This window comes from Lichenostomus cassidix, chromosome 2, assembly GCF_008360975.1.
Source record: "Lichenostomus cassidix isolate B80296 chromosome 2, HeHo_3.0, whole genome shotgun sequence".
Taxonomy (NCBI): Eukaryota; Metazoa; Chordata; class Aves; order Passeriformes; family Meliphagidae; genus Lichenostomus; species Lichenostomus cassidix.
Window position 1 is genome coordinate 111,661,328 of NC_139482.1, and position 23,909 is coordinate 111,685,236.

The following is a 23,909-nucleotide window of genomic DNA, read 5'->3' on the forward strand; positions in this document are numbered from 1 at the left end:
GATTATCATCTTGATTTTTTTTTCCTTCAGAAGTGAAAAGGACCTCTTAAGCAGTTCTGGTTTCCCCCTCCTTATTTCAAATTGACAAAATAAAACACTAATTAAATTATTCATATCAGAAATTTACTTACAAGAATGACACATTTTGTGCACAAAGCAAGTGAAACATCTGACACATCGTGTAATGCCAGGTGCAGTTAAGAAAGTGTAATACGAGTCGGCATCTAGAGGCTAAATAAACCCAACAAACTTGCTGCAATATTTCATTATCAATTTTATTTCCTACCATACACCAAATGTACAGCACAGAACACAATTTTGTCGTTTTGATGTAAGAAATATTAATTGTATGAAGAAACAGTATACAAACTACTTCAAATTAAAAAATGCATACATCATTGCTCTTTACAAAAGGTCTAATTTACAGTATAGCTCATCAATGCATTTAAACACAAAAAAAAGAAAAACAGAAAGAAAAAAACAGTGCACATTACAAAACACATCAAGTACAAGGGAGGCAAATAAATACAAACATACTTCACAGAACATCCTGAGCAAACAACCAAACACAGATAAATTAACCTGAAGCCATAGTAAATCATAATAATAAATACATAGGTCAGTAAGAGATTTTTTTTTTTACTTAAATAAAATATATAACAAATTTGTTAAAATATTTAGTAAATTAAATTTTAGTCTTTGTAATGAGTGAACTCATTTTGTATGCATTTAACAAGTATAACAAATGTTTGCTTTTTGTGTTTTTAACAAGAACAATAACTTTAATAGCAAATTTTTGTTTGGTGTTCTCCTATTTATATTAGACAGCACATATGGTAGCTTTTGAAAAATCAATTTGAAAATAAACACAGCTCCTAAGAACACACATTTCCCCCTGTCTAAACTAATATCGGAGAGTTGAATCAACCCCCCAACAAAAAGCAAGCCCCACCTAATGCAGAACAGTGACCACAGTGCATGAGAGTTGAATCACTTCTGAATAGTACTTTTGTGCAGGAACAGTAATAATATAATTGTATATGTCAAGCCTGTGAATGCCATCATATTCAATCTAAATATAAATGCGGCTAATAAAAATAAACACTTTCATTATAGCACGGAAAAATTAAACACACGCTAGATCCATGTATACATTTACACTGAGGCACATATGCACATGAGGTGTGTGTGCATACAAAAAAGGCAGTTTAGCTGGTTGTTTATACCTTTTTATTAAAAAAAATAAATATAAAAAAAACTTCTGAAACAATGTTTAATTACTTACAATCCCTGAAATAGACATTGCCTCTGTTATAGCAACCGCTAGTTTCTGACAGATGCAGAAGTTCCACACCCAGGCTAACCGGATACTGAGGCGCACGCCCGCACCTCTGTGCAAGTGCTCGTCCATCCACACCTCCACCTGTCTGTCTGCTCAGCAGCACTTGGTACCCTACTAGGAGACTGGTGAAAAATTCACTATCAGCCTAGTCTTAGTGAAGAAGGATGGGAGAAACCAGTCACGGTGTTGCTACCGGTCACTCAAAGGGACAAGCGACCACCGTGGTGCCAGAGGGGTGTTGTTGCCCTCCAGACCGCTGCCTTCTCAGCTGCCATTACCTTCAAACCAGTATTAAATGTCATTTCAGGGGAGATGTGTTCGACTTATTATGTACAAAGCCTTCAGCTTGGGATGTGCTTGCGTTTTTTTAAAATCCAAATCCATTGCAATACTGGTCACTTGCTTAAAACCTCAACGTCTCATACTAAAAAAGTACCTGTACCTACCTAATTACCCTTCTTCTTTTAGAGATAATTGTCATTTCCCTCCATGAGCTAACTCTGAACAAAAACTGCAGTGGTAAAATAAATCTGAAGTTCTCTTGAAGCATTTTAAATAACCATTCTCATAGGCTAAATCACACAGCCAAGTCAAGTGCTTTGCTGATTGCTATATTTCATTATTGCTAACATATTCTTTAACACACTGTTTTCCAGCATACTGTGCTTTTAAGAGCCCAAGTTCCCCACTAGTGGGCACCATTTATCTTCTCATTCCATGCATCTTCACATCTCATGTTACTGCAAACCCACTTCTGATACAAAGCCATTATAAAAAAGCAGGATGTGAGGAAAATAAAACTAGAACCACGGTTCAGTCATTTGTTACTTTCATAGGTTTTTTTTTTTCTTCCTGTACAAACCCAGCAAGTTATTTAATTTACAGTATAGCTTTCAGTCTATTTAAAATCCCATTGGAAAATAAATTAATAAACACATTTGTAAAAATATGGCAGGCCGCAAAAATGCTGTTAAAAGATAAAAAAACCAACTCTTTGATTAGAAATAAATAAAAAATATAAAAAATAGTCGCACACACTTTTTACATTCACTTTACAAAAACTGAGTGCAAAAGAAGAAAAAAAAAAGAAATTGTACTGAAATAAATACAATATACTAACAGAGTGCATTGCTGTTAATACAAATAGTCTGTTGTGGTTTTATTCTTTTTTTTTTTATGTCAGCTGGGAAAAAATTAGTGCAATGTTGCAATTGTAAATGCAGCATGGCAACCTACACCCCTTAGCAGTACATGAACTCCTAACAGATCCATCTGGAGTTTACTGCTGTTAAGTAATTTCTGTTGCCCAGCAGCTTTCACATCCTACACATGGATGCCCTTCACTGCCTGTTTGATACTTTCCAGCAGAGCTTTGCATTCGGGGGAATAGTCCCGTTCCAGATTGCTGTACATGTCTGTGAGTGTATTTACATATGCTTCGAAATTCTGCTCACTGATTGGCCCCTAAATGGAGACAAAACAGATTATAATTGTAGGAGGTAAAATTAAGGCTGAAAAAACCCAAACACCCAACCCCAAAGCATGTCAAAGGAGCGATATGGCAATTCGGGAGAAGTCATAAACAGGGCAGCCATCCAAATTAATGGAGGAGCTGTGGAAATCACAGGAGCTGCATGTTCTGTGGAATCCACACTCTTCCCAAGCAAGAAAAGAAGTTGGAGATATTATGGTTAGTGTAACTTGCCTTTTTTTTTTTTTTTGTGGCCGATTTGGCTCTGGGATTTTGACTGAGAATCCTCCTAACCGTCCTTACTTAATCTTCCAGTGTCACTCTAGACATTTGGAAAGGGAAGTGGGAACACAAGTATCTCTGTGGATTTGGCCTATATTTGAGAGTAAAATGTGAAGTTTTTGAGAAGGTGGAGCTTGGTTGGCTCCAGAAAAATCGTCAGTATGAAACAGGTGAAAGTTTTGATCTGGGAGCTGAGCAAGCGAGGATTGTCATCAGTGGGAAGTTTTCACTCTTTGTGCAGGGTGGGTGTTCAGACAGCGGGGGATGAGGGAAAAGCTCGCCTTGCACAGGGTGGTACAGGGCAGAGATACCAGGGCTGGATCAGTCCCGGAAGCAACTATGCCTACTAGCACACAGGTTGCATGATCCTGCATCTCTGCAAAGTAAATCAGCCTAAAATTGCCCTCTGCTAATGCAGCTCCAGTGCTCCTGCTGGTCCCTGAGCTTGTTCATCTGCTTCAGGTGCTGGCAAGACAGTCTCAAAAGGTGTGAAGCTGCTGGCTGTGGTCTTACCATCTGTGGAAGTTGAATGTCAGCGAGACTGGAGATAAGGGCTTGGCTTAAGCCAGCTAACTCCTTCAACAGGCTCTCGTTGTTCTGCTCTATGAGTTTGTTCTCTTCTTCTATTGTTTTCAAATTGCTCTCCATGGATGTGATCTAAAAGACACAGGCAGGCACAAACACAGACAAACAAACCTGTGGCAGCATTGTTACTGCAGTTTGAACCCAAAATATCAGCTGGGTGATTACAAGAAAGGCTATGATGAACCTGAAACTCAGCTATGCTTTTTTTAGAAGAGACATAACTTCTCCACAGAACATTCAGAGCAAAGAAGAGGTTGTATTTGCTCTGAAATTATGGACTTTGCTGCTGGTTCTCGTGGCAACAAGGCACTGAAGAGTGCCCTGGAGTGGGAGGAGGAACTGAGCTTGGAGAGGAAGGTCAGAGTGGAGCTGGGATGGAGAGTGTGGCCTCAGGGCTGGCGAAGGGAAGGAGAAAGGAGGTTGATGTTTCCATTGCTGTCCTGCTCTTACAGCATCCCTGCTGCTCGACCACAATAGAAATGGCATGGGTATTAGCTGCTGTGCTTCTTCCCTGCCCTGCTCCTGGGTGAGCTCTGGGCTGCTTGGGATTAGCAACAGGCCTGGTGCTGCAAACAATAAGGGAAAAATAGAGTGGAAAGGAAACTGAGAGGCTGAGCACACATCATAAAGATGATGTCTGACCAACAGATTGGAAAGGAGGGATTTGGAAAGAGCAGGAAAAAGCAGGCAACATAGAAAAAATGGTATCTTTTAAAAGTGAGAGCTGTGGAATATCCCTTGCCACTGGAGCAGACAGCTCATCAGGGCAGAACCAAGGGCTGCCATCCCTGTGCCTGGCCACAGCTCCACAAGGCACGACTGGTGCAGTCACATTCAGGATTGTCATGCCCGAAGAAATCATGCCCCAAGAAATCTGATTGCATAAACTGGGCAATCACCATGCAAATAGCCCAGAGAGATCACCAGAGAGAACCAAGTGTCCTGACACACTGAGCACAGCCCCCCTGCAGGGCAGTTTGGGCTGGATATCCCCTCAGCTGCTGCTGTGTGAAGCCGGATTATTTAGGTCCAGCACAGGTGGCACAGACTTCTCCCTTATTTAGACCATGCACACAGTGGTTATTGCAAAAACAGCATGAGTCAACACTGTACATTCCATCTGGTACCAATACAGGGGGGGCATGGTTACACTCAGTTTGGTTTAGATCAGTTTAGGCTTATATTCAATTCCTGGGTCTCATTTAGGAACTTTTTTCTTTAACTCTTATTCTGAAAATTCCAAGCAAGCTTCTGCTCTTGTTTTTACCCAGGCTGCTCAGGTGAAGTTCCAGGTGCATATGGGGGTCTCTGCAGGGATGAAGCTATACAGGTCACTTCATAGAACCACTATCAGCATCTCAAAACTGACTTAATCTCTCCAGTATACAAAATAATGAAAGAGAATGACTCTTTTCCATAACTCCCATCAAAATCCTCTGCTACACAAATTAGCAAAAGGTATATATTCTTTACCAAGTGTTGCCTGGAGGCAAAATTCAATCTTTTTGAATAATTGACAGTGGATGAACTAAACTAGGAAGATATTCTTAGGTACACGTAAGAACAAAGTCAATTCTCATTAAGACTTGGAGTGGGTTAGTAAGAGGATTTATCATCCCTAAAAATTCAAGTCATAGGATCTGCATAGTTTGGTAAACAAATTTTGGTCAACAAAGGAAAATAAATGTTTTGTTTGGTATGAATGTTTTTTTCTGCTTACCAATATTAGCTCCAAACTGCCCTGAGTTTGTCATTCACCAGATCTTTAAGACAATACCTGATGCTTTTTTACAGAAAACAAACAAAACAAGAGCTTGGAAAAACAAGTGCACAGGAGACTAGCTATTTTTGAACAAAGCATTTACATAGCATTTAATGTATTCATTGTGCTTAGACATAGCATAACAAAAGGTTTCACATTTATGGCATACCTGAGTCTGAAGTTTCATCATATCAGCTTCAATTTTAAGATTGGATTCATTCAGTTCTTTTATTTCCTCATCCAAGTGTCTTATTTCTTCATCACTCTCAATACCTGTAAATAGTTGAAAATAATATCAGATGTAAAGTGTCTACATGTAAATAGATGTATGAGTAATAAGCTATTACCTGTTACTTAACCATAGGAAAATAAGATTTTCATCAAATGACTGATCCTTAAATAGTCTTTTAGTTTGCTTTTACTGTCCAAATTGTTTCCTACCTGTTAAACATCTATATGAGCTGAAAAATAGATGAGGCTATCTAAATCCTTGTTTTTTCACAATTTCTTTTTTTTTCATTGCAACATGCAACTAAGAGCTGGAGGGTCCAGAATGGAAGAATTACCCAGAAAGAGGAAAGTTTATCATAAAACATGAGGGGATATTTACAGTGCTAGGACGGGGGAAGGGGGGGAGGAGGGGGGAGGAGTGGCCTGTTTTGTTTTATTTTGTTTTAAAAGAAATGTAACAGCAGCACTTCTTTTTCACTAAACATCCCAGGGCAACATCTTCGCTAGTATAATTGCTGACTTTAGTAAGTTCTTCTGTACGTATTTCTGATCTTGCAAGGATTTCTGTGGGGTAAAACGTCTGTGCAGAATAACTCCAATAAGCACAGCCTTACTTATATCTGATGAATAGTGAAATTTAAATAACAGGAAAAGGGAAATTGTCAGAAAGCTAACAAGTATTACATGGGGAAAAAAAAAAAAAGGAAGCCAGTCTTTTACATCCCAACAAGATAGACAAGATAGATACCAAAGAAAAAGAGCTTCAGTTCTTTAATGAAAGACTTGTCCTGAAAAATACTGAGCTGTAGCAGCTGCTGGCAATACCTTTGCCTGTTTCTGCTTAGTATCATTCTGAGACCAACCCTGCCTGGAGGTTTGTGCCACTGTTGTTACTGCTTTAAAGCCTGGAACTGAGTCTACTGGGGAGCCAGCTTGGGAAATCTGTAAGTAGTAACACACAACCGATTCACTCAGCAGTTGGAGGCTGAAGACTAAATTTCCTGAATCCTGGCTCAATGCCCAACTTGCTAAAGCACATTGTATAAGAAAGGAGACTCCTACACATTTCCCCCAGAAACTCTTTGGTAATTATTGCTTTCCACTTAGGTTAGCAAAACTGCACAAGCACTGCATAGATACTAAACCATGTAGGATTCAAGTTAGGGAGATGAGTCAATTTCTGCCCACAATATTTCTCCCTTATTCATCATATAGCTAAGTCCTCCTGATCTGTAACTAAGAGTTTATTAATAACAACAATATTGAAAGCATATCCAAATAAAAAAATAATGCTCAGGGACAAGAGCATACCCTCAATATTGATTTATATAAATGAGAATAATTTTATAATATCTCATGCAAATATTTTTATTATTCAAGAGTTTTTGTTGCTAGAGACAACGGAAAGTAGTGAGAATTAATGCCAGAATGGCATAAAGGGGCACAAGTATAAATGGGAGTCAGGGCCCTTCTATCTAAATAAATGTCATCATCTTTTACAGATCTCCTTACCGCCACTTGCTTTAAGCTTGATAGTCATTAATTCTTCCGAAATTTTGCCCTTTTTTATGGTTTGTGCATTCAGAGGACAACCAGACAGGCTGAAACGGATAGGAAAGAAAACATTAGCACCCACTTGAAAATGGCAACAATCCTTTCAGGCAATATTATCATGCACTTGGACAGACCTCTGTACCTAAGGTCACATCAGTATCTCCATTATAGCATGGCTTCAGGGAATGACATAACTCATAAAGAGCCATTTAGCTGTATATTCCAGCTTGAAAATTGGCACAGAAATCTCGATCTATGAGTAAACAACTCTTAAATATATTTCAAAATAATCAAAATTGCAGTGGCAGCTACTGTTCAGTTACATGAAGATGCATTCATAGAATTCTTAAAGTTTGAACATGTATAAACTGCTTTTATCAAGGGATTGTGCTCCAAAGGAGAGGAGAGAATGGTCCTTTAAAATGGCAAGTTTACTGTCCTAAAAAAAATTAGTTAATGGGATGATTTCCATGGTGTACAATTATTGTATCACTTTGTTGATACATAATAATGATCAATACAATAATAACTCTGGATGTACCCTATAGGCTGTAATAGCTTTTTTGAATGTTTCTATTATATAGTCAGTTTGCTTTTTAACCACTGTTCACATTAAATTACGTTTTGCTATTTCAAAGCTTACAATTTCATCAGCTGGTAATTATCTGAGGCAATTTTTATAGCCCACTAAAGGGCTAAGAGGAATTGCACTGTCTTAATACTATCTTTATAAATAACAAGGAAGAAATACCCATATGCTGAAGAACTGGCAGAAGGATTTGTATTTAGATGTAGCCAAGTAAGGAGTGAAGAAAAATTTCGTTCTGCAGGAAAATGGTTGGGGGGTGTGTGTGTGTGTGCAAAAATTTTAAAAAATGAGAACCCTTACAGACCTGTCAATTCCACACATTAAAAAAACAAAACAAAAAAAACCAAAAAAACAAAAAAAAGAAAAAACAACAAAACCCAAGCTTTTGTTATTTTAGTTAAAAGATATACAGGGAAACATGCTAGTACTTCAGTTCTACATTTCTGTTTATTATCTCTTCCCAGAGCAGATAGCTGACTGGGAGATAGCTTCAAAGACATGAGTTACTTGTTAGGTTTCAAATGTCCTAGGAAAGGACATCAAGCAAAGCTATATTTGCTACCTCATTTTAACTAACATGATCTTGGGAGTGACCCAGTCTTATGTAGGACAGGAATCATCTGTAAGATGAATTGCACCCAGCTAGCATGCAGTTTATGCTACTTGCTTAATTAGCCACAGTTTACAGTAGTGTCTTCATGTAAAGACTTTTAGATGGGATGTAGTGAACAAAATTAGGATAACACTGGACTCTGACTGAATTTATTCAAATCACCTTGGACATTCTTGTATTGCAGAAGTTGGGTCAGAGTGTTAGGAAGAAAGCAAAGGAGATAGAGAATGTAGACTTAATTACTGTTAAAGACAGAAAACCAAACTTGCCAGATGAAATTATAGTCAGATTCTTTAATTATTATTGATTCAATATTATTGATTCAATATCAACTAACTTTTTCACAGTGATAGATGGTGTTTATTGTTATTAGTTACATGTATGACTCCTCTGTAAGGATAATTTCCTTTGTAAGATTGTTATAACTTCAAACTTCCTTAATCCATATGAGTTCTGCATGCTTATTATTTTTTCTTTGTGTGACTCTAGCTGTTTAAATACAAAGTTTATGAATATAACTTTTCCACTGGTAAAAAGATGAAATAAATGCCTCTTGGCTAAAACTTTTCTGGTGACATTTCAATGATATTTCTCTTTTCTTTTGAAGATATGCAGATACAACTCCATATATCCCTAGGAAAGAACTCTATTTAATTATGCATAGGCACTGTGCTAATCTGAACACCTTGGATAGTCATGCTTCAATGGGAACGTAGAAAAGGACATAAAAGTTTTAGTATCTCAAAGTAATTCTGTTTTGCATTACTTTAGCTGCAATGTAAACTATGTGGTTACTCAAAAGACTTCAGCACAATTTATTCTGGCTCTAACCTCACATGTTGCCAATTCAAAGTGGCATTTTAAGGAAAAATGAAAAGAGAAAACACAAAGTTATACCTTCTGTGGGTGACAAAAACATTATTAACATGACCCAGCCCGTTGCAGCCTGGCAAAGGACAGTGTGGCAGCTCTTGTTTGTTCAGTTTCCAGGATAGTGAAGACCCATTGACAGGACTCTCCTTCTGTCTCTTGGCAGCCAAAGGACAACCAGAAGCAGTGCGATGAGAAGTGTATTTACCTGATATGTGACCTTGGCCATCACAGCCTATCACTGGACATCTATAGAAACACAGCAAAAGAACCCTCATTTTCACTGGAGAGAGCAGGCAAAGACAGTCTCAAATAATTCCGAGAAAATAATTCCAGCTGCCTTTACTACTTTGCTTTAATGGAGTAAACCTTGGTCCCTGGTGGCACACTGTACCTGAGCATCCAATTCTTGTCAAGCTGAGTTATGGGGATTCAGCTGATCTTAAAATAAGGCATTATAAAATACAGTTGTAGAGACTAAGAAAATAAGACATTCATTTAGAGAGTATTTCACCAGAAAATAAAATTGATGTTCTATAACACACGATAAATCACACTTTTTCAGTTGTATGGAAAGTCAACATTGTGTCCTCTCTATCTCAGTTTCTGGTAGGAAGCAGAGGGTGGGTTCCTGTAACTGGAAAACTTGCATGGAAATCCTTGTAAATACTTGCAAAGAATGCATAGGGAATTTTTTGTGCTGCTCTGTCAGTGTCATGCAGTTTCACATATATCATTAGCAAGAATTAAGACAACATTGCATGCAACTAAGTCTTCACTTTTATATTCTGGCAGTTATCATTTACAAATTTTAATGGAATGTGTGTTCAAGCCAGGAATATAGTGAATCTGTACTGAGTTTCCAGTTTTCACTTTAAGTGAAATTTTCATTCATACACAAAGACATGAGACTTACATATATTAAAGTTCTCTGGAACACATTTTGAAGGTGTTACACTGATTTAATTAGCTGGCTTGTTTCACCTCAGTCAGTAATAGTTTTGCCAATTTTTTCTACCAAGTGGCACTTGCACATAATTTTTTAAAATTGGATCAATGCAAGCAGAGATAGCAATCCTTCCTCAGTGTTCAGTCTCCTAGGTGATGGACTCCACCAACTTCACAAGAAGCAAAAACACTTGGAGTGGTTCCAGCTCTTGGCACTATTCTCACATGGTTCATATTGACTGGGGCATCTCCCTGTGATCACTCAAGCCCTCAACTCTTACAGACCATTTGCCACCCCCTCCACTGGTTGTGGACCCCTGATTCTGTACTCACTTAAGTTCTGGGTCTTCTTTCTCTTCCTTGGTAGGAGTGACTTTGATACCTCCTTTCCTGGCACGAGGGCAGCCAGACAAGCTGAAAGAAGCACACAGAATAAGAGCCACCTCTTTCTGCTGCTGCCAGCCGAGAGCCCTGAGCACTGCAGCCCCACACAATGGGATGGTTGTTACCTTCTGTGGGATGCATAGTTCCCTGTCACATGGCCAGAGCCGTCACAGCCAGGTGTTGGGCACCTATGGAATAAGACAGGAAGCTTACAAAATACAGTCACAAAGATATGGGGAAAATAATGTGTACATTCTATATTTTGTATAGAGTGGGAGAAAGAACGGTGGAGCTTTTGTTGAATAACTTAACCCAGCTCTTGATGATTTTTTTTTTAAATCAGCAGACTCTTTTTTGGGGGGGCTATTTTTTTTAATATAGCAGAATTTTAATAAGGAATGTGAAAGATATTGTTTATGATGTGTAGATTTAATTAGTTTATATCAACATTTGCATCAAACATTTTTCCATGTACAGAATCAACATTACAAAAAGAAGAAAAAAAAGCAGCTTGATATAGATCTATTTGTAAGCTTACTATTACATGTTTGTTTGTTATATGATGTTTTCAGGTAGAGATATAAATAAGCACCTTGCCAGTATTTACAGAAGGGGAAATGGAAGCAGAGAAGCAGTTTTACTTTTGGGCATCAGCAGATGATAGCCAGAATTTGAATTTAATAATCTGTGTGTTCTAGCACTGTAAGCACACCACAGGACCATCTCTCTTTAGCAAGAGATTCAATTAAGTATTCAACTGAGCAATTGGATTATGCTTATTTCTCATAGTTAGGGGGTTTCTCTGTGTATGTGCAACAAACGAGCCTTTTCAAGTATGAATGTTTAATACTGAAACATCCATAAAATAAAAAGAAAAAAAAAACTGCCTGTTACTTTTTTTTTTGCCAGTGGTCTGGCAGGGTGGGCTTCTTGCTTGCTGCTCATACATGCAGAATGTGCCCCAAAAGCCAGATGGAGTCAGTAGGTCTTTCCACTGACTTCTGTGGGGTTTAGAGCAGGACCTTACTGGTAACACTTTCCATCTTAGAAGTACAGATTTTTTATTTATCTATTTTTTAATTTTTTTTTTTTAATTTAACCCTGCTGTGTGTTGGTAGGGTGGTTTGGTTTGAGGTTTTTTCAGAGAATATAAACATACCTCAGCAAACAAAGCAGCACCAACAAACATTTGCCTTTAGAAGTTATGCCAGCCTTTTCTATGTTTCTATATTACACAACTCGAAGTTCTTATACTAAACAACCCTAAGGGACTTTCAAATGCTATGATTTTTACAGAGTATCAGAATTACGTAAAGAGTTGTGCCAAATAATGCTGTACTGAACCATTAAGGAAACTTGTATAGTTCAAAAAGTTCTTAAAGGTCTCAGCTGTTACTGAACCTTTCCTGAGTTAAAAAGATTCGTGATTTAATCTAGTCATTGGTAGGCTGCCATGGAAAACACCTACAAATATAATTGTAATAGCACATCTGAGTGTGCAGGTGCATCTCTTCACAGAATATTTAAAACTAGTTTTCTGCGAACAATTAATTTGTCAAAAATCTGACTTCTTTTGGACATGAACAAATTTATGCATTGATTCAAATAGAATTCAGCAAATAATTTCAAATGAATAAAGGGGTGACTTTTTTTTCAAAGAAAATGTCAAAACATTTCATGGTGACAATTTGTGAACAAAATATTTTTGGCAGAACGACTTGCCTCACACTGACAGCAAAGGTAAAGGTGGGGGTTGCAGAGTGCCAAGATGTGCTTGACTGTGTAGAGCTAAATGTTGACCTGTCTAAGTGTGGGGACAAGGATTGGGCACAATGTCATGTGGAGCAGGCAGCAAGGGCAGATGTCTGGAGAGCGTGAATGCTCACAAGTAAATCCAGAACACCTGCCAAAAAATATGGATATTAATTTTGGCTACTTGTTTTATCAGATGATCACAGATGGAAGGGCTCCCTGCATAGACTGGAGGTGGACGTTAATTCAGTAAAATCTCTTGTGTGAGACATTCAGATCTGAAAGTCCGAGACTGGTGAATAAAGTTAGAAAGTGCACTGAACTAAATTTTAAATCATCCCTTCTGTATTTACTACTTCTGGCAGCGGACAGATTCCCAACCAGATTGGAGCTCAAGCTACTCAGGAGGTCATTGAAGATTTGAGGCTGAGATGCTACCAATACTAATAAAATTATAAGATGATATTTCAGGTGGACTACTGGCAAATCAGTAAAAATTTTCATTAGCAAGACTCTTAATCTTGACCACTGGGTTGGGTTTCCCAAACATTGGTTTTATCTTTGTATGCATTGGGAAATTCCACAACACAAAATACACCAAAAAGCTATTGCCTTGCAGTCAGTAATTCTGTGAAATTTTATCAGTTTTTAACCGGTGTTTGGACTGCTGCCCCAGCTCAGGGAATCATCTTCCGTAGTGAATTCCTGTGCACAGCCAAGAAAATAAGATTTACTATGAGGGCCCAGAGGTCTCAGGAGGTCAAATTAAGAGATGTCAACTCTCAAGTGGATGTAGGTTACAAGTTCCTTTACAATTCTTCCAAATTTGTTATTCAAAAATAAATCTCTCAGGATTTGATGTAAAAGTTTTTCCAAATGGGCAGCAAATACCTCCTGTTTTGTCCCTTTCTCCAAGAGGATTGCTTTATCTTCAGGAAAATGAACTAAAGCTACATGTAAAATTTAAACACTGAGCTGCAGGTTTAGGAGCACATCTGGTACCTTTGCTCCCTAGAAAGCTCACTGGGGCTGTTGGATGTGAACTGTTGTTAAGGCAAACCCATAGAGGTCAGCTGAGAAAACCATCAGCTGACTGAAATTTTTTTATGCTGCCTATGGAATATAAATCAGTATCAATGTCTTATGTGGGACCTATGCAGAAGAACTGCTCAAATCTATCCTAAAAATTAACATTTAACCACAGCAAAAACTTGTCTAAGGATAGGACTGACCATCTATTCCTCAAAGCTTCTAAATTGTAAGTAAATATCCCTCTAAAGTACATATTTAAAATTCTTTAACACTTGATAAGCAAGCTCTTTGGTTAAATAGGATATCAGCCACAATTACCACTTTTAGGTTTAAAATTTGAGTAATCACCAAATCCATTATGTTTTAAATTCACCACCTCAGATTGTTCTAAGCAGCAAGAATCCTCATATAGGAATTTTCTTGAACCTGAATCTCAGGCCCACTTTCTGAGCAGATCTTCTTTATTTCCAAACTGTAGATCACATGGAAGCCTTGTATCTTTGCTGGCAGAGAGTTTCGTAATTAAAGCCAAAATCTTATCTTGATTCTGGCAAATTAAGCATGAATAACATTTGGAAAAAATACACAGCTTTTTCATATTCATGCCTGACTACATGAGGGTACTTTCCTGGCCTGATTCTATGAGCATTTCTGCCCTCTGCTAACATAGCAACACTAAAATTAACTATTGATATCACTATACCAGCACAAGCATGATTGCAACATTTTGGCATAACATGTCATTTAGCCAAAAGCAGAGTTTTGTTCAAAATATCACCTGAACTACATTTGCAGGAACCTAAATTAAGGTGGTGCATTTGTGGAAAATAATTTTATTTAGCCCTTTTTCCTTGTGCGAATTGTCTGTGAACAGATTTTGATTTTTGCTCTTTTTCTAGTTAATTGAAATTAAATGCTAAGTGCGTTATGCAACATATTTCTGTCTGTGAAATGTCCATGAACTTTGACTTTGTCTTTCACAACTCACTTATTATACATGGCGTACAGTGTGCAGTTTGTCATTTAAGTCATATGCTGTTGCTCCTCTTTCCTTATGGCATGACCAAAACTCTAGAAGCTTTAGTGGAAAAATAACCATATTGGTATGCAAATTTACTTATTCACACATGAATGGGGTGGGGGGGGTGATGCATGAGGAGCAACTATTCAAAATATTTGTGTGAGTGTCTTTGTATGGCAGAAAGCCAATAAAAGCAGGGACAAATATATATGACTCAGCAAATGATTTCAAATTTGTCAGCATTTTTGCAATTCAGTTCCTTGTTAACCATTCTGCTCTTTTAAAACAAAGTAAACCCAAAATTTATACCTTTGAGGATCAGGGATGTCAAAAAATGAAGCTTTGTGCCAGTGTGCCAGTTTACCTATTGGCTTTGTGAACTGCTTTGGACAGCTGCCTATATAAATGTCCTTTCTTTGCCATTTTGCTGTATCTCCTCTACATTCAACTTCATAGCTACCATCAGTTCAGCATTTCTATTATAATTTAAGTTGTAAGGCTAGGGAACATGACCACTAACATTTGATCTGGGGAAGCCAAACACTGAGCCAAGCCTAAATGTAGTTACGTCTGCTATAATATCATTAGAAAAGGGTAATAGTGCCATGATCAGACTTTATTTTCTTCTCTCTGGACTAGGGATGAACCTAAAGGACAGAAAGGACAGTCACGGGGTTCTCCTCTTTTTACATGCATTCATGAGTTTTTCCAAGCCATCTATTATAGGATCCAATTTGCAAGTTGCAGAGGGAAAGCTATGAAAGAACTCTAATTATCCTTTCCTTTTCCCCACATCCTTATTGACAAAGCCAATTCAATAACTAGATGACTGGTTGCCAGTGCCTCTCTTGACTACAGATTTTTGAAATATTCATATGTCCCTATACATCTGTCTATATAGCAGAGCCTGCACAGTCCTTTTGTAAGTGACATTTTATGGTGAGAATTATGCCAACACAAAATCATATTGCTTGATGTCTGCTTCAGTGACATTAAACTCATAGTATAGGGTAGTAAATAATAAAAAATTATTTGCAGGTATTCTGATATCAATTTTAGATTTATTCTGACTAGATTTATTTCTAACTAAATAATTCTAATTAATTCTATCTGGATCAGTTATTTTCCAGATCAATCTTACGTCTTACATATTATATATTTTCTATTCCTCTCTGATTCAGAAATACTGAGAAAAGTGCATCTTTCCTGGTGCTTACCATTTTTCCCCACCAGGTCCTGATTAGATCATGAAAATGAAGAGGTACAAAAATGAAGAAAAACAAATGGAGAAAAGCAAACTTTATTCCACTCAAAAGCTTTCAAACCAATTCACTCCACTTTTCAGACAAAGGTTTGATACCACTCAGAGCAATTCAAATTTACAACTTCTATAACATAGGGAACATGTTTGTCAAAGATAAAAAACCATAACATTTGTGCGATTGTCAATACTTACTTGAGCTCCTGAGAGTTAGCAGCCATAAGGGATTTTAATGTCTTGTCAGCTAATGGGCACCCAGAAACACTGAAAAGAAAACCTGATGTGAAATATTTTACTAAACCAAAACATTTATTTTTATCTGAAACAACCTTGAATCAATCTATGACTTTTATTGGTTCAAATGATACCCTCAAATATTTGTTCTTGGCAAAGAAGGAGCAGCCAATATAAGGCTTTGTTCCTTAAATCACTGGAAAAAATATATAGTTAGGACCAAAGGTTTCTAGCCCCTGTAAAGTTTTGCTATGAGGGGGCAGTGGTACACTGAATCCATCCTTTATATTTCATATATGAAGGACAGCTAGAGAATCTGGTCCACATGGTTGGCAGAAGGCAGAAAACACTTCTATTCTGCTCCCAAAGGAAAAGCAGGAAATTATTGTTTCATCCTCTGGGTTGAAAGTGGGCTATGTTTAGGAAAACATTTAACATCCTCAGGTTATAATACCAGATCTATGAATTTCAGGGCCATTCATAGAAAGTTATGCAGAAACCTCATTTATAATCACATGTAATAACATCTGTATAGAGACTGCTTGTAGACTCAGGGAAATGCAGACTTTACTAAATGACTTATCTGGAGGTCTCAGCTAAGAAATGCAGCTACTGTAATAAACATATCCTGCTAACTCTGTATCAGTGTATTAAGTCCAGACCTTCACAAATATAACAAAACCAGGAAAATCAGCCACATTTCTATATGGATTTTCTGCAAATTACTTTTGAGTACTTATCCATGGTTAGTATAAAAAATGTTCAAAAGTAACAAGAGCTAAAAATTAGCTCTATTTCCTGTTTTAGGCTTCCTGTTGTTTCTTACCTGCGGTGTGAGGCATAGTTTCCTGTTACATGACCGCTGCCATCACATCCTGGAGTTGGACAGCTATGCAAAGAAGAAGCAATGAGAAATTAGAGTATGTATAATACACCACATAGCTCACCATAACCTGCAGTGAATTATGTAATGATCCTTAGGGCAATCACATTCATCATTACACATTTCAACACTGTCACGATGCTGCAGAAAACTAGCAAAACTTCACTTCTATTTTTTAATTATTACTTGAAGCACAGATGAAAAGAATTTCTCCTATTTCCACAATGTAAATAATTCAAAACCTTAATTTTTTATCTATGTGGTGTTAAACCACCATGCTTTCCATAAAAGTATTTTGGTTACAGTGGGGGTTCTTAAAAAGGCTGTTTCGTTATTAGTACAAAATTTTGGCAGCAATTCATAAATGTTAGAGCTGAAGTTTCTGATCTGACCTCCAATATAATATAGGCCAGCAAACAGTAATATTCAAAATACTTCCTTTGACTTCTGACTAAAATAAGGCACCTTCTTTAGAAACACACCCAATCTTTATTTACTGATACAAGTGAGAAAGGTGTTAGGGTTGCTTGCAGAACAGAAAGGAGGTCAATATCACAAAGCTGAAGTTCAGGAAGAGCACAGAACTTTGTCAAGATGTTTCTCAGATGAACTGAGAAGTGATACAAAAGTGGTTGTCATGGTTTAGGAATGGTACTGTCCAAATTTGTGCTCTCACTGAGACTCTCCAAACCACAGCCAGCTTGCTCAGGCCCCCCCCTCCTCCTTCCTCTGCCACAGGTTGGAGAGAAGAACTGGAGGCACAAAAAGTGAAAATCACATCTTGAGATAAGCACAATTTACTGGAAAAAGAAATGAGATAAGAAAAGGAGTGGTAACAGCAAAAATATCCGTAAGAAAGTGCACAAGATAGGGAAATGATTCACACAGGATTGCTCAGAACCAGCTCTACTCTGGCTCAGGACTGGTGCTGTCCAATCGCTCCCTTTGCCAAGCTTACTTGACTGGAAGGAACACCTTCTCCCTTGGTGAGGCTATAGAATAACCTCCAGGTCCCAGCCATGCAACGTCCTGGCTACTGCAAAAATTAGCCCTGTCCTGGCCGGAACTGAGACAGTGGTGTACGTTTAGCAGGACAGATATATTCATTTAAGCCAAGAGATGGAGGTATGCTCAACCTGGAGATGTTATAGCTTCTGTTTTTCCTCAGCCCCTCTTCAGTTGCAGCACTGAACTCATTTATTAAACTGGGATACAGTCCTCTGCAAAAGGGTAAAGATACCAAGAAATGCAGCTTGTGCATGGAGGGGGAGGTGAATTAAATGTACCTTTGTACAATACTTTAAGGCGCTCTAACACCAACCCTGCAGAGCTGCCTTATAAAAGACTGTTTTTCTTTCACTGGAAATATGGACAAAAAGGGTGAGCAGATGCTGTACAAAAAGTGTTAGCTAGTGCTCCATGCTAATGAAAAAGGGATGCCTAAGATGCTCACCTGGCTATTTTCTCTGAGCTGGCAGAATGCTAGGAAGCTTTTCAAATCTGTAAAAAAGCCTTAGGAAGACATCAGTCTCATTTTCACAGCCCATTTCAACCTGAGCAATGCCATCATGGGCAACAAAATTAACATGGAAAAATAGAAAGCACATGCTAGAAGGTGGTGTTCATACAGTAGTTCACTGTAACTGCACTAACCACATTCAAAATTTTTTCTCTGCAATTTCTTATGTCATTTTAAAAGCTTCCTCATGATGGAGCCAACTGTACTGAATTGTTCGGTACAATTTCTGAGCTCAGTGGGATCATAGGAATGTAGTCTGATCCCTATATTGCCTATGGATTCTTCTGATAAATTAAAACTATTTCTTATTTCATTTTCTGTACAACTGCATTTTAGATAGCTATCTCTACTCCCTGTTTGAAAATAATACAGTACAACCACTGTAAGCTCACCATTGCCCTAGTAAATATTCTGGTGGTATTATTTAGGAGAGTAGAAAAGTATTTTACGGGCATCTCAAAACAGGTCAATATCACAAAGGAAAAAATATTACAAAAGAAAAGCCATTAGTCTTCAGCAAATAAAGTCTTAGTGATTTTTTTATGCATTTGTTTTAGAAGAAGAGGCAAAACAAACCTGACCTGTAGCAATTTAGGTCATGAACTACAACTGCAGATATAATGCAGTGAGTAGACAACATGCAGACAGCATGACATGAGGGGAAAGAATCACTCTTCACAGCAGCTTGCCCCAGGGAAATGTAAATTCTAGAGACAGAGGCAGCTCTAACTGCTTCAGTGCCACCGAGTCTGGAGAGCAGGACACAAGTTGGCGGGATGTGACTCGTTTATTTATGGGTGAGCCTGCAGTGATATGTTATGGGCTGTCATCACTCAGTGATACGGGCTGCACTTGTTCAGAGAGACCTGCTCTGGTTTTGGACAAAAAGAAAAGTGCTATCAATGATTGCATGGTCCTAGCTGACCATTACAGTGAAAACTCTCTGTTGATATCAAAATGATACTGATGTGAACACAAAATGATTTTGTGAAGAGCTTAGATGAGATTTTTTAAAGTGACTCATGAGCTGCTTGGGACAATTTTAGTAAACAATTCTAAACTGAAAAAAGCTGTTGCATGCAGAAAGATTTAATAGAATGTATTTTCAGTTCTAGGTAGCAAACTTTTAGAACTTGAGACAGAGCAAGTGAATCTCAATACTTGGGAAAAAAAAGTGTTAGCCTATATTCCCAGAGTGTGAATTTGTACAGCCACTGGATTTTCAGCAGGACTGAATAACTAATTCTGCTTGGAAGGAAGCAAATGAAGGATTTAAACACATTTCCTACAGGTTGGAAAATCCTATGGCACTTTCTCTCTTATATTTTGTCTTTTTATGAACCCTTCATGTTTTCTATCTGAGAAATCCTGATTGCTTCTACACAAGCTCTGAGCAATGGATCTATAATGACGATTGTTCAATTAAAGCTTATTTAATTATGTAAGCATTAGCAGAGCTGATCTGTAGCATGTTATGAAACTGTGTGTTTCGTAGAAGGAGCTATTACCCACTTGTTACCTGTCTATCTGAGCAATAAGGAGTGGCACCCAGTATAAATCTAGGCATTAATCTATCCAACCCTCCAGGCATAGCCTACTTGTCACAGCTCCAAACCTCATGTCTACATACCCACAATGTGGAACTAACTACTGGCAGCGAATTGTGCAAGTTTTCCTACTCATCTCCTGCTCCTTCAAACCAGAAACAGCAACATAGTCAGTCTTTACCAGGGCAAAGGAAATTTTTTGTGACTCACGTGATGAGTTCCTTTTTGAGATCTCTGGAATGGAGCTTGGGTTTTGGACTCGGTATGGAGACATCTCCTGGGTACTTCTTTTCCTCCATGTTTTCCGGAGAGCTCACTGGATCTTTCTGAAATATTGGATGAGAATGTGACAAAAGGTTTCTCTCTTCAAGTCCTCCCACATATTCAAGAAATAATTTGCCATGGCATGAAGAGAACATCTTGTAAAACTTAAAAAGACATGATGGAGAGAAATTAAGAAAGTTTAGTACATCATAGTTTCAGGTTCGTATAGGTAGACTTTAAAAAATGTTGTGTTAATATTTTTGAAGGCAGATGCTAGTTTAAGCTGTACATAGGAGAAATTTGGTTTTGTTTTATAAGATGGTGATAAATGCCAAAGAAAAGTACACAGAGAAAATAAGTATGTTCTGTGTAAGTACATAGTTGACTTTTGCATACAGTTGAAGTGGTGACCACTGCACCATAAACTACAAATTACAATCATAAATTTTTTTAAAATGTACTATTTTATGTAAGCAAATGTAAATGCAAATCTTTTTATATGTGTGGAAAGGAATGCCTTGTTATCTTATTCAAAGAGCAGATTCTTGTTAAAATAAAAGTCACAAGAACAAAACAACTTTGAAGTTTTCTTAATAGCAAGCTGCCAAGGATAGTTCTTGATTTCTACTATTTGTAGATCAAAATCATCACTGCCACCATGCTGTTTGGTGGATGCTATGAATCACGAGCATTTACTCCCTTGGAAAGGCATTTTGGAAATTTGGAGTCCTGGAAGGAAATTCCATTTTTGTTTTCTGAAAAATCTTCTTTTATCTCTTCAAAATAGCTTGATTTATACTGTTTTGTGACTTAACGCCTTCAACTGTTATTATCGTTATGAAAGATAAGTATTTTCTTTCTGGAGGAATGCTCTGTGGCTATTTTATCATTCGAGAATTCTTGAATGATAAGCTTATAAAGATTATAGCATCAATTATCGGACCTCTATTAAAACCTTCTTGGACTTCACATTGGTTTTGTGATTCTATTCCAATACTCAGGTGTTTCCCAGAGACTACCATCTGTAGGAGCAGAAACTGCTGCCTGTGGCTGAGAGGGGAAGGTCCCAGCCTCTGCTAAACTCGTGGGGCTGGTGCCATGGATGCTCTGGGCTTGTGCAGCTGACAAACGTGCCAGGACAGAGGAGCAGGGATGTCTGCAGAGCTGTTAACACAGAGCACAGGGCTGAGTCGAATCTGGACTGAAAAGGGAGTTTCTGCCTACTGGGTCTTGTAAGCTCTGCAGGGGTGTTTCTTCTGATAAAGCTTCCATATGGTCCTCAATTCTGGCAGCTCCTCTTTGCCTGTTTGGAGGTTGGATCCTCAATATGACATCCTTCTGCTTTCTGCTACTGGCTACCTACTGCCTACTGAAACTCACACTACCCATACATATAGAAACGATGCCATATTATTGCTGTATCAATTACTACTGATTTTCGCAACCACATTTGGGGGGTTAGTTTGTTTGGGAATAATCTAATCTGCTACAAATATAGAAAGCAAAAATACATATATTCATCTTTACTAAACACACTTTCACAGTAATTAATGAGTAATTATTTTAAATAAATAGAAAAACTCATATATATTTCAGGCTTTGGGAATGATATTTGTGAAGGAGGACTTGAGATAAGGAGCAAAAGAGAAAATTAGCAACTACAAAAGGTCTTGATAAAATGTTAGTACAGAAATAATAAATGCTTGTACATCCTCCAAACATGGAAACTAAAATGCTAAAATACAAAAGTGCAAAAAATGGATGTCAGCTTTGTTCAAGATTCAAGAAACATCAAAGACACTTTTCCAAAGCTGGGTTAAATCTTGGTCCCAGTGGGATATAGGGGTGATTTTGCCACTCTAAGATGCAGAAAGGGAATTTGAATTCCTGACTGCTTCTGTCCACAAGTCCTGACCTACCTTCCTTACAAACATATAAATTCAAGCAGCAATCATCATTAATATAAGTTACTGCAAAATTGAAAGCTCGTCAAAGAAACAACGATATGGTATCTCCCTGTTGCCAGCTGGAAAACATCAGATGTCAAAGTAACTTTAAAAATGCAGGTTAAATGGTTTCCATTTATTTTAAAAAATGTTGAAGAAGGCTGGCTCATCAGTTTCCTGTCTAACAGCTAAGTCTGATGCAGGTTCCATCTTCATGACTGAACTGAGGACCAACCCTGTGTTTCTAAAAATTTAAAGCATGCCTATCCTGGATCCTTACTATGGATCTAAACCAGGCATACATCAGCATCTTCCAAGAGCAGCCTGGAGTAGACAGTGCAATCCTGAGCTGTGTGCTTCACCTCAGGATGCACCTATAGCACACCAGAGTAGCCAAAACTGTTTGTGCTGCAGGACATGTCAATACTTTAATATGTATAACTTGTGTTCTTTATTTTAAATGAGAGATATCTCTTGATCTTTTGCTGGTGATGGACCAGAAATGTTTGTGTGCTTGTGTGTGTTTGTGTGTGTTTGTGTGTGTGTGTGTGTGTGTTATTCATCATATCACTGTCTGATACCTGGTGCACAGAGTAGACTGATGGAGAAATATGTATATTGAGGCTTAACAAAATGCTACAGTATTGTAGTTCACAACATAAGTTCACTGAGTAATTTCATAAAAATAAGATTTCATGGGGAAGACTGACATGAGTACACCTACAGCCAGCAGTATAACTGATACTAGAGGATTTGGAATTGCAGTATTTCAATTTCTATCTCCACATAATTAGGTTTTTTAAAATCTTAATGGTGAATTTCCTGAATTGAGTTATTGAGATTTGTAATTTTTTTTTTTTTTAACTAAAGCAATACACACATAGGCATACAGAAATATCAAGAGTTTTGAGCAGGTTTTTTCCTAGTTAACATCGCTTAGTACATTTCCCAAGAATGAGGGAGGTATATAGACATTTAAACAGGTGACTTCTTCAGCATTTTCTTAGCTCCATGAGGAATACTTGGTACAGTTCAAGCAGCATAAGATCTTCAGATGTGTGGAAGCTGCAAAAGCAGGACAGTGCAAAGGAAATATAGACAAGGAATACTGAAACTCTGCCTTTCTAGAACTTTACATCGCTACACGTGGCCCAAAAGGGGTTGCATCTGTATGAAACACAGGTCAGAAACAAAGAACAAATACTTTTTGATCCTCTGCACTTAAGACTGAGAGTAGAGCATCATGTCTTGGCTTGTGTGCTTCTCCAGTTATTTATCTTTAGAGGGAGAGATAATCCTTTGGGAAAACACCTTTAGCACTTCTCCCTTTCTGGTGTGTTGGGTGATGAACGTCAAACCCAACTGTATGTATAATTTTTCTTTTTCCATTTGAGTGGATTTATAGTTAAATGCTATTAAAAATCTAAAGAATTTCAGACTAAAAGGAAAATCAGAACCAACCCAATTGGTCCAAGCACTACTATTTCCTGCAAAGAGCATGTGTGTATTCATGCATGCACACTACAGAAAGAAAGCAAGCAATGATACTCCATTAATGTACAGATGGAAGTTTATATTGATTTCAGCAAAGACCAGAACATAATGGTAACATGAATAACAGATAATAGCATCTGGCACTTTTAACATTTTTAAGCCCTGAAATCTTTGGAGAACTGACAGTTGAACTAACTGACAGCTCTAGTTATTTCTCAGCGCTTTCCTTTTGGAGAGATTTTGAGCTTTTTCCAAATTCCGATTTTTTTTTTTAAGGGGGCATCTGGACAGGCTATTTTGCTGAGAGAGAGAGAGACAATATTTT

At 37.7% G+C, this 23,909-nt stretch overlaps 1 protein-coding gene across 2 annotated transcripts in view; it reads right to left on the reverse strand.

The window, feature by feature from the left end:
• Window positions 1-254: 254 nt before the first annotated feature.
• Window positions 255-23,909, reverse strand: part of ST18 (ST18 C2H2C-type zinc finger transcription factor) — a 169,186-nt gene continuing 145,531 nt past the window's right edge. For both annotated transcript variants that reach the window (XM_085052832.1, XM_085052833.1), the window contains 10 exons: window positions 20,091-20,206; window positions 16,758-16,820; window positions 15,893-15,961; window positions 10,757-10,819; window positions 10,581-10,661; window positions 9,327-9,548; window positions 7,186-7,274; window positions 5,612-5,715; window positions 3,609-3,752; window positions 255-2,806 (listed from right to left, as the gene is read on the reverse strand). In XM_085052832.1, the coding sequence (XP_084908958.1) occupies window positions 2,666-2,806; window positions 3,609-3,752; window positions 5,612-5,715; window positions 7,186-7,274; window positions 9,327-9,548; window positions 10,581-10,661; window positions 10,757-10,819; window positions 15,893-15,961; window positions 16,758-16,820; window positions 20,091-20,206 (1,092 nt within the window). In that variant the 3' untranslated portion in view covers window positions 255-2,665. The remainder of the gene's footprint in view (window positions 2,807-3,608; window positions 3,753-5,611; window positions 5,716-7,185; window positions 7,275-9,326; window positions 9,549-10,580; window positions 10,662-10,756; window positions 10,820-15,892; window positions 15,962-16,757; window positions 16,821-20,090; window positions 20,207-23,909) is intronic.